At 45.6% G+C, this 11,658-nt stretch overlaps 1 protein-coding gene across 34 annotated transcripts in view; it reads left to right on the forward strand.

Moving 5' to 3' along the window:
- Positions 1 to 4,228, forward strand: part of Bbs9 (Bardet-Biedl syndrome 9) — a 423,050-nt gene extending 418,822 nt beyond the window's left edge. For all 34 annotated transcript variants that reach the window (XM_087561778.1, XM_087561774.1, XM_087561752.1 and 31 more), the window contains 2 exons: positions 3,536 to 3,643; positions 3,817 to 4,228. In XM_087561778.1, coding sequence (XP_087417904.1) covers positions 3,536 to 3,643; positions 3,817 to 3,848 — 140 coding nt within the window. In that variant the 3' untranslated portion in view covers positions 3,849 to 4,228. The remainder of the gene's footprint in view (positions 1 to 3,535; positions 3,644 to 3,816) is intronic.
- Positions 4,229 to 11,658: the final 7,430 nt, after the last annotated feature.

Consider the following 11,658-nt stretch of genomic DNA (forward strand, 5'->3'; position numbering starts at 1 on the left):
ATGGTTGTCTGGGCTCTGAAGCTCGATGCTACCACCAGGTGTCAAGACAGGACGATGCTCTATGTCCCCAATCCGGACAGAGAACAAAACTCAGAATTCTAAGTAGGGCTGGCAACAAGGCTCAGCAAGTAGAGGCCCTTGTCACCAAGCCTGACAACATGGATTCAACCCTTGGGGCCCGCATGTTGGATGAAGAAGACCAAGTCACGTGATTTGCCCTCTGACCTCCACATGTTGCTTGTCCTGGCACACACACTGTACCCCACCACACATATAAAATAAATAGGTTTGTAACTCTAAAAATCTATGTACAGTTTCTACTGAATACTCATTGATTTTTGTACCATCATGAGTTGATGTCTTTATTTCTAAGTTTCTTATGGTTCAACCCTATTCCAAATTTCCTGGAGTTAAGAAAGTAAAAAATGGCCTAGGGTTTGGGGGTGGAGAAAATGGCCTGAGGAAACCTTGAAAAAGAGATGGTGAGAGAAACATCAGAAATGGGCATATTACTACTGATGCAGTCAGCATCAGTGGTGTGAGAAGGAGCTCTTCTCAGTTTGGTTGTTTGATAGAATGAATTAGCACATTGCACTGCACGGGTACCCAGTGTGCAGTAAGTCCACAGGACTGGGGAGCTCCAACCCTTCTGGAGTTCCTTGCCAGGTCTTGGGTCAGGAATCCCCATTCTTCCTGAACCTACCGGTTTGTTGGCTCCTGTCACACAAGCTGTTTGTGTCTGGTTGATTCCAGCCAGCTGTGGGTTTTTACCCTTTCTCCTCTTGTGGGTGGGCTCTAAGCCAAGGCTATGTCAGTTGGCATCCATGGGACCCAGGCTTCACTCCATGGACGAGCTTCAGAGGGTCTGTTAGTTTGATAGTTTTATGTCTTAATTTTCTCTTTTTATTGCTTACTTTTAATATCTTAACACACACACACACACACAGAGAGAGAGAGAGAGAGAGAGAGAGAGAGAGAGAGAGAGAGAGAGAGAGAGAGAATCTCCTAGCAAAATTCTCACCAAATAAACTCATCTGTCTTTTGCAGCATTGGGTTTGAATTCGTATGGGATTTGGTCTTAGGATTCTGACTTTTTAACCAGATCCTAGGTGTTCCTTCTGGTGCTGGTAATATGGTAAGCTGGCCTCACTTAGACTAGTGAGACCAGGAGGGTGTCTGACTTTCCGTGTTTACCTTCCTTGGCCTATTAGCTTCACTAAGCCTGCCATTTTCCTTTTGCAAGTTACCTGGTCTGCAGGATCAGCAGCCCCACATGGAGTCCTTATCACTATACGTGTTTCCATGCCCCAGAAGATGGGTCTCCGTCTTGACCTCTGCATGCACACCTCTGTTAACCAAGGATGAGCAATTGCATACCAGGGTGATTACCATTCCTTTAGCAGCCAGACATGAGTCCCTCATTCTCACAGAAGAGTGGCCATCCTGACTTCAAAGTTTTGAAGACTTGATTTCTGTAACTTGATTTCTTGATTTCTATAACTACTTCCAGTTTCAGTTTTATAATCAAATAGGGCCCAAGGCAAGGACTTGGTTGGGAAGTCTGGGTACATGGAGGTACAAGTGACCTGTATTGTTAGAACGGGTGACTGGTCAGAAAATGGGACGTTCTGAGGGATCGAGAGGAGCTACACTTAGTCACCGCCCATTTCAGCATCAGGAGGGCAGGGCATTGGCCACAGAGGTGAGGTTGGTTGTTCATCTATAGCCATGGACTTCCCTTTTGTGTCCATGTAACAAATAGGCATACTTAAGCTAGGATACCTAAGTCTTCAACTGCAGCCTTGCCTCATAGTGAGTGAGCCAGAAGCCAAGGGGGGCAGTGACTCTTCCATGGAAGCTTGTGTCTCTCATGCACACAGCAGGTATGGTGGTTTCCCACCTACTGGAGACATGGCTCTGCCATACTCCTGCAGTTTGCTTGTTTGTGTGTCATTCCTCGTCCCTCTTTCTTCTCTTTGTCTGTCCTGGGGATGGAGAAGTCACTGATTCGTGAGTCTATAGTGGAGACTGGACTTTGCGTTTCTCTGTGGGGACAGTGGTCCTTCAATGGGGAGTAGGTGTAACCGGCATGCCTGCTCTTCCCTGACACCGGTCTTACCAGTGTCCCAGTCCCTCAACAGAACCATCACTTGCTATGCTTTCTCACCTAAATTAATGGGCGTAAACAAGGAAGAAAGGCTATCCCATGAGTTTCTTAAAAAAGCCAACCAGTGCAGACATGTGTGACTTTGGCAATTTACTGAATCTCAAGAGATCTACGTTTTCCCTTCTTTAAACTGAGAATAATATCTACTTCTGGTACGATGTACAAGGATTACCAGGTAATTCACAGGGAGCTAGAAAGTGCATAGTAAAAATGGCTCCAATTATTACTGAGCTTGGAAAGAGACTAAACACCCAGCCTAGTTCTCCTCACAGGCGGGGCCTTGCTGTTTGCAGAGCTGGGCCAGTTCAGCCCCACCTACTGATGGGAAATCCCGGGGTTCCCAGAGAATCTCTCACTTTGTCAACTTGGAAACTCCTTTCTCTCCTGTTTCCCTCAGTGCGGATGCAGGGGTGTGGGTGGCGAGGTGCCTTTTCCCTCAGAGCTGGATTTTGCCTCTGCCCTGTTTTCTAAAGTGATGTGAAGGCAGCTGTTCACGCTGTCTTCTCAAAATGTCATGAGCTTCATAAAACTTTTCACACATAAAACCAAAGTTAAGCATCGAGGCTTTGGACTCAGTGTGTGAAAGGACTCAAAATCACACTTCATTAAGGAGAAGAAAGGCTTCGGAAAAATATGTACGGTAAACTTGCGCTAGTCCACTTCCAGAAAGCAGTGACAAAATGGACCACATTGCTGATGGTGTCAGGAAACTCACAAACGATTTTGAGTTTCCCGTACAAGATTTTGATGCATATGGTGAAGTGGTATATACTATCCAGGCTTTGAAAAACAGCTTATCCCCAAATCACTCATATTGAAATGTGTCCCACAAGGTGTTTCATGGCTTTTCTGTTGCATTATGAAGTGAGGGTGTCTGTCCTAGAAGGCGTGGGACTCAGGGAGAGAATGAAGTCCAGAGAAGCCCCACCGGGGGCACGGCCATAGAACCCCGGTCGCCTTCCTCCACACAGGAGAGGGTGCTCTTTCTCCTCCGGTGTGTACTCTGTCTGTTTCATTGTTTCTGATAGTCTGCAGGGAAGAGAAGTTCTGCTGGGAGGTTGCTATGCTATGGGTATTGTATTTGATGTAGATTTTGTTCTTTCTGACCAAGCAAGGAAATCTCAAAACCAATGCTGTTGTCGCTGCCACCAAGTTCGAATCCTGAGACCATGTCTTCAGTGTCAATAATACATCCCCCAGAACTCTCACCATAACAAGACATTTATGAGAACGTTTCTGGTTCACTCTCGAAGATCGCTGTCACATCACATATTGTCACTGTTCAGTGTACTTCTAAGCCGTGGTCACTGTGTGGGAAGGCAGGTTTCCTTAGCCGCTGCTTAAACTCCTTTTGCATTTTTTGTTTAGGTGGCTGTACTCCAATCCCAGAGTCAGACCTAGAGGAAAGATCGCTAGATGACGCCACAGAGCTGTTTACCAACCACAAGCACCTCATCGCCGAGCCCCCCGTGCCTGGTAAGGGAACGCCAGAAACCGTGACCCTGGTCCCCTTCGGCCACGTTGGAGAGCGTTTTGCAAAATGACCGTTTTCTAACATCTAGGTCTTGGTAAGGGCGCTTGGGCCATCTCTCCATTTCTGTCAATATTCAAACCTGTTTCTTCTTCCCCTCTCTGTTTCTCCTTCCCAGAAGTCTCAGCCCTCCAAGGAGTTCTGGAGTAGTGCTAAGCAGTCGGGAGGAAGAGGCCCTTTCTGAGGCTGACCCTGTGTGGACACTGTGCTCCCATCCCGGGACTGTGCCAAGCTCACCCCTGGAGGCGACTTCGTGAAGATGGGGTCAGGGCTGTTGGTTGCTTGGAGGACTTGGGATGTCACAGACAGGTCAGCTGAAAGATGAGATTTGTCTTTTCTTCCCAGGAAAACGACTGCTGCCTTTAGTCACATGCGCTTATAGTCAGGATTTAGCAAGGTGACAAAGTTTGGAGACAGACTTTATAATACAGGGATCCCAATGTAAAATAATTTCATAGCCCATTTTTTCACAGGATTCTTACGTAGTAACTGTATCAAGTTTAATAAAGCATCTTATTGTCAAACAATAACTTGGACTGAATTTCTAACAAGGGTTGTGCATATGATTTCTCTCTATTTTTAAAGAGGAACTGAAAAGTTTGCTTCTCTGCAGTAAGACTTGGATGTGGTTATTTAATAAGGAAGAGAAGTACTCGGGAACTGTCATCGCATTTGCTCTATTGAGCTGACACAGAAGAGGGTGATTCCTAGCGGGAAGGAACACACTAAGTGTACATAAGGAAGCTGGTACATGAGAAAGCTGGTATGTGAACATCCTCTTGCAGTCCACCTCAGAGTGATGCCTTTTACACATCCAGGTAATAAAGGAATCCACACTTTATTATTGTTGAAATAGACATTTATACATAAGGAATTATAGATAAGGGGTCCCGGAGGCTTTACCTACTAAAGTTCTGCCTAAGTAAGGACTCAGATGTGATTAGTTAGATTTGTTAGTTTCAGAACACCTTGTGTGATGATCTAAATATGCTTGGTCCAGGGTGTGGCACTATTAGGACGTGTGGCCTTGTTGGAGTAGGTGTGTCACTGTGGGTATGGGCTTAAGAACCTCATTCTAGCTGCCTGGAAGCCAGTTTTCTAGTGGCCTTCAGATGAGATGTAGAACTCTCAGCTTCTCCTACATGCCTGCCTGGATGCTGCCATGCTCCTGCCGTGATGATAATAGACTGAACCTCTGAATCTATAAGCCAGCCCCAATTAATTAATTAATTAATTAATGTTGTCCTTTATAAGACTTGACTTGGTCATGGTGTCTGTTCACAGCAGTAAAACCCTAACTAGGACATCTTACAATCAAATCTAAGGGGCAAGTGAGTTACAATTTGTTGTTTTCTTAATATGTGAAGCATCGAGAAATGCAAACAAACAATGCCTTATTTGTTGTTTATAATGTCCTTTTGTAGGAGACACAACAGAAAATGAAGCAGCCTTAATTGTCTAGGGCGCAGCTTCTGGCCTGTGGTTAAGTTTCATCTAGCATAGGGCCTGGAACAAAGATACTGTAGCCTCCAGTATGTCACAGCACTCTGGTCAACTGAAACACCTTTCTGGAAAGCTCATAAAAGAGCATGTGTGAGTGGGAGGGGTGTGTGTGTGTGTGTGTGTGTGTGTGTGTGTGTGTGTGTGTGTGTGTGTAGGGGTGTTTTATGAGCTTTTTGAATCTGGGTTGCCTCTACTTGGGAAATTTTCTTCCATGATTTTATTACAGATGAGTTCTGTATATTTTGCATGAAATACTTGTCCTACCAGCATGCCTAGGATACATAGCTTCTTCCATTTCATGGAGTTCCAGGGTTCTTGAATGTTTCATTTATGCCTTTAACAAAAATACTGACCCTGACTAAGTATTCTAATTCCATCTCCATACCCTGATGCTCTGTCTTCTGCATCATCCACTCTATGATAAGGCTCCACTGAAGTCTTTATTATTTAACTTTTGTTTTTCATTTCCTTCATCAATTTGGTTAGAGTTGTCTTCTGTACTGGTATTTCTTTATTTTTAGTAGATTTATTCATTTTATATTAGGTGTGAGTGGTTTGTCTCAGTGTGAGTAAGCTTGATGCCCTTGAAGGTAGATAAGGTAGATAACTCCCTGGATCTGGAGTTATGTATGATTGTGAACCACCACGTGGGTGCTTGGAATTGAACCTGTAAAACGTCTTTGTAAAACATATCCTGACTGCTGCACCATTTCTCCAGCCACTGCATTTCTTTTAACTCTGTTTTCATGAATTGACTTCCTTCTTCTATTTGGGTGTCTGTGGTCTCCTGGAAAATTATTGAGGCCTTCTATGAGTTGTTTTTACCATATTTGCAATAATTATTTTGAATTCTGTATCTAGAATTTCATCATATCATTTTGATCAGGATCATTAGTTATGGGGTTGGTAATTTTTTGAGACAATAACTTGTTTTGGTTTTCATATTACTTGTGTTTTGCTGGGACCTGCCCGCCTGGGGTTAGGTCATTGGTGAGATTTGCTGTTGCTTTCACTCTATTATTCCTGGTTACTTCTCTTCTTTCAGTGGATGTATTTTCAATGTTTAGGAGAAACCAGGATATATTACAGTGTGTGGCACTGAGCACCAGGCTCTCTCTCTGGTCTGCCTTGTGAACACAGAGTTGAGCACAGTCTGCAGTAACAGCCACTCTCTGGCACTTAAACCATTTTAATACTGCAAGACAGACACTTGTTAAATAACAGATAGTTTAGGGTATAAAGGATCCTGTTGGTTAATATGTTAATATGTTAGCATAAGGCAGTGGAGAAGAGGAGAAGTAAGCAATTACAGCAATACTAGTGTTTAGTTAGGGTTTTAATGCTGTGAACAGACACCATGACCAAGGCAAGTCTTATAAAGGATAACATTTAACTGGGGCATGGCAGCATATAGGTAGGCATGGTGCAGGCAGAGCTGAGAATTCTACATCTTCATCAGAAAGGCTGCTAGCAGAAGACTCACTTCCAGGCAGCTAGGGCAAAGGGAGGGTCTTAAACCCATGCCCACAGTGACACACCTATTCAAACAAGGCCACACCTCCTAATAGTGCCACTCCCTGAGCCAAGCATATACAAACTGTCACAACTAGCGATAAGTATCTGTTATTAGATGGATAGTAGGGGAGCCGGATATGTAGGAGTGAGAATAATTAAGCAAAATAGAAAAGGATAGGATGGATACATGGGAGTTTTTGTTAGTGGTGGACTAAAAAGGAGGAAAAGAGATGTGCCCACATATCATAAGCCATAAGCCAGATCTACCACTGTGCTATAGATGTAGCTATGACAGGAGTTGGTATAGGAAAAGAGGAATGGAGAAAGAAATGAGGAGGGGGATGGTGTTGGCCTGCTACGGTGTTGACCTGCTATGGTGCTCTTGCTGCAGTCCTTTATAGCTAAGACAGGGCTCTAAGGGAGTGAGCAGAGGGGTGTGGAGTCGCTGGCAGATAAGGAATGTACGCAGTGGGGAAGGAGAGCTGGGTACAAATAAAGATATATATGAGATCGTGTCCTGAATGTTGCTTTCCTCCTTCTGCCTGGTCTTCTGGAGTGTCTCCTTGGTTCTGGTTCTGGTCTGGACTATTCTCCACATGAATATTTTATCAGTCCTGACCTCCTTTGTCAGGATCCCAGCTACCCTGTGTTTGTCTTCCTGACTCTGTTGTCTTAGATGTTGTGGATGGCTGAAGTGAACTCTCCTCATTCCTGCATCTGCACAGGGTTGTGAGCAGCAGATGGCTGTGCTGGGTCCAGAGCCCTGTTTAGCCCTGTTTACACAGCTTTGCCTTTTCTACTTTGGGGTGCTGATGGTGGTCCCATCCTCACATTCTGGGAAGGCCACCTGTAAAATCTCTATTGCTGCTGATTTCGTCATGCCAGCTTCCCCAGGGAGAAACACTTCCGTGGCAGCCATGTCTGCTCTCATTGTGGTGACAGCAGAAAGTCCTGTCCAATTGGAGGGGAGTTAGGGGGACAGTAGGAAAAAGCAGGCTCTCTTCTTTGCAATGGAAACTTCTTATTCCCAGAGGACACTGCAAGGAGACATTAGCAGGAAGTCTCGAAGATGGGTGTCTAAATAGTACTAATAGGGAAAGGGAGGGGATCCAAGGGCCCTCTAAAGTATGGAGGTACAGTCCCATTAGCAGACTCCTACTCCTAATAAAAGTGTCCCTTTCCTTTCTCTGAAGCCCTATCTCCTGTCATTCCTGCATGCTCAATTCTTTGTCCCCCCTGAAGAATGGCCCCAGCCATCACACCCTAGACAACCACCTATTGCACAGCGGTGGAGAAAGTTTATGGGTGCCAAGTGTAGTAGAGGTTTGGTGCACTGATTCCCAGACTGGGCCAGTAGTAGATGGAATGATGAAATAGCCCTGTTCTCCTCAATTCCCAGACTATAACCCACCCTTCTTACCTTCATGTCCTCTCTTACAGAACAAAACAAAACCACAACTCTTTTATGTTTTGACTATCCTTCCCTCTTCCAACTCAGACCCGCTCTCACTCCCCTATCCTACCAGCTTCCAGTACACTTCTAAAATCAACAACATACAAAAGCATCTTGTTTGTGTCACCTAAATGCCCTTGGGTGTGCAGTCTGTCCTGGGGTTTGGTTGACCTCCCAGGGGTCAAACTGTTAAAGAAACTGACTCTCCTCCTCCCAGAAACCACCATGTTTGGACAGCTCCTCAGCTAGTGCTGGCACGTTCCTCCTGCCTCCCTCACTCTATGTTGGAGTTCTTGTCTAGCTTGAGCTTTAGTAGGTCTTGTGTGTGTTGTCACAACCACTGTGAGTTCATATCGTGCAACTGCCCTGCTGTGTCCTGAAAACACTGGGTTGTGTTGTTGTTTAAATCATTTCATTCTGGGTCTTACAATCTTTCCAGCCTTTTCTACTACATAGACCTCCAAGCCTTAGGGAGAGCTGTGTGACACAGATGCTCCATTTAGGGATGGACATTGCCTGGCCTCTATTGGCACACTTATCAGTTATAGGTCACCTTGCTAATTGCCTTCTATTGCCAGAAGCAGCTTCTCTGATGAGGACTGAGGGATGCACCAATCTATGAGTGTAACAGTAAGTCATAAAGAATCATTTCAATATTGTGGACATTTTGGAGAATAATCTTAGCAAGTTTCCCCCTAGAGCCTATGACAATTCTAACTACAGGTTCTTAGCCCCATTAACACTGACAGGTGCGGATCCTGTCTCATGGAGTGGACCGTACATCCAATTAGAAAATGGCTAGTTACTCCCTAACATTCAGAGAATAAATATGTTTAACCTTATTTAAACATTTCACAATCAAAGCAACATATAGGTTTATAATTTTTTAAAAACTTATTAATTATTTGTGAGTTTAACATTGTGTACCCCAATCCCATTCATCAGTGTATCCCCTCATATTCACCCTTTGCCCTTGCAACCTCACACACCACACACACACACACACACACACACACACACACACAATTAAATCATAGAAAACATATCATGGAAATTGTAGTATGTCATAGTGTATTCCACAGTATATCCCTCTGTCCACATGTTTTCACTTGCAGATGTTCATCACAATGAGTCATTGGTTCCAGATCTCTGACTTCTGTGATGCCATCCATATTGGATTTTCACTGGACTTCCTCCCAGTTATCCTGTTATTGCCTTGTGTCATGGAGATCCTGGAGCTTTGGCTCTTTCACATGTCCCAACCATTTGCAGATGATGCAGATTTGGGGTTGGCCCAACTGAGAGCTGGGGACCTCTTTATCCACACCACCAGGGCCAGCTCCACTGTACTACCCAGTCAAGACATGAGTCCCCCTCTCCCATGTGTTGCAGCCTATGAGGGGCAGGACCCGCTCCCTCAGGACTGGCTCACCTGTGCTTTGCCAACAGGGCCAGCTCCACTGTTGCCCAGGCAAGGTGTAGGCCTGCTCTCATGAGTGTTACAGCCAGTGAGGGGCAGGGCTAGCTCTCCTGTTCTTATGCTGTAAAGGCCAGCTCTCTGGACTCTGCTGGTGTCAAGAGGCAAGGGCAGGGATGGGGAATCACTCCCAAACCCTGGCCACCTCACTATAGACAAGTGACAGGTCTGGTTATCCCATGATCTCACCAGGGGTCAAGGGGCCAGCTCACCCACGCCCCTCCACCAAGGCAAGTACTACTGTGCTACCTGGGCAAGATGCACAGCCCACTCTCTTGAGTACTGCAGCTGGTTACAGGCAGGGCTGGCTCTCCTACACTCACGATCCTGTGGGCAACTTTCTAGACTGCCGGAGGTGATGAGGAGGGCAGGTATCACCTCTGTGCCCTTGCCACCTCCCAGCAAAGGCGTAGTGGGGCCAGCTCTCCTATATCCATGCCTTCAGGCTGCTCACCCACATTCCCACCAACCATGGCAATCCCCACTCTGCTGCCTAGATGAGGCTCAGGGCCCCCTCTCCCAAGCGTTGTCACAGGTAAGAGGTGGTGCCAGATCCCCAGATGGCTGCATCCAGTGAGGGACAGTGCCAGTTCTACACAGCCCTGGGCATCCAAGTGGTCCCTGGTGGCTGCCTGGACCAGGGGTGTTATCATGTTCTTTAGTGGTAACATGAGCTACTGACATTGATACAGACCCTGCCTCTGCCTTAGCTGTGGACCCAGGCATGGCTCTCAGCAGCAGCTCAGGCTGGGACCTCGCCATGGCTCCAGGTGGCAGGGCCAGCCATTCACTTATTCCTCTCCAGCCTCGAGTCTCCAGTTCTCTCCATAATGCTCAACCCGCTCCCTTTTGGTTTCCCATCTGACGACCTCGTACTATCATATTGTGGTTGTTCCTACTGGAAGCCTGGACCCAGGGCTGGCAGACCCTTGGGTGGCATTCTCCAGGAAGCGGTTTCTATGGTCTGCCTGTGCCAGGGGCAGGACGGCAGGCCTGTGGGTGGCACGGTGATCCAGCAGGTCTCTCCTCCATCCATGATCTGCTGTGTGGTAGAAGGCGGGTTCTGTGGGTCTATGGCCTGCCGCCCATAGATTAAAAGATTTCTGTTGTTTGGCAGTAGTTTTTGTTCCGTTATTCTCCGTATGCTTGTGTACACATGTCCTGGAGTAGTTTACAGAACTGGAAGACGACCCAGGTTCTGAATTAGTCAGATAGCCTTATTATTGCCCAATCTGTCAGCATAGCTTAATAAAATAAACAACACCAACTAACTTATTACATTGTCCATTCGCTGCAGTGTTTAGCTTTTGTACTGGAGAGTCTGCTCCTTCCTTTTAATGGTATGCAGTGTAGGTATTGTTGTCTCTGCTTTGCACAACAGCGTGGAGGGTTCTCCAGACTAAATAATTCATTAAATATCCCACCATCCACAGGAAGGAGAGCTGGGGTTCTAGCCCAGTGAGAGTCCAAAGGTTCAAATGCACACTCATATGTAAATGTATTATTAAAAATACAATGGAGGACATTTTAAAGCCAAGCCTTCTAGCACACGATGGTTTGTGTTTCTCCTTCCATTCTCTGTGAAGTAAGCAAGTGGTAGCCATGATGACATAGGAGGCTCACGTGCCATATTATGTGGAAATGCTCTCAGCTTTCAGCTGATCCTGCTTGATCTAGACATTGTTTTCAACTTTCCACACAACTTTTATTTTCTATGCGGGTTTTCTAATATTTGGTAGTCAAATCTATTAATCGATTTTTTTTTTTATTGATTTCTGCCTTTAATAGAAGCCTCTGAGGTCTGAGAGCCTCTTGCTACTTCTGTCAGAGCTGAGGTCCTGTTCAGGCTGCTTGGCTCAGCGCTGCTTCAGGCCTTGATTGTGATGTGTTGGGTAATATTTACCACCTTTTTCTTTTTTTTTTTTTCTTTCTTTCTGTTTTCCTGTCTCTGGTGACTTTATATGAAGTGCCTGTCAGGTTTGCTCACTCTGTGTTTGTTATCTGTTTTCTCT

The sequence above is a fragment of the Rattus norvegicus genome, chromosome 8, assembly GCF_021556685.1.
Source record: "Rattus norvegicus strain SHRSP/BbbUtx chromosome 8, alternate assembly SHRSP_T2T, whole genome shotgun sequence".
NCBI classification, from domain to species: Eukaryota; Metazoa; Chordata; class Mammalia; order Rodentia; family Muridae; genus Rattus; species Rattus norvegicus.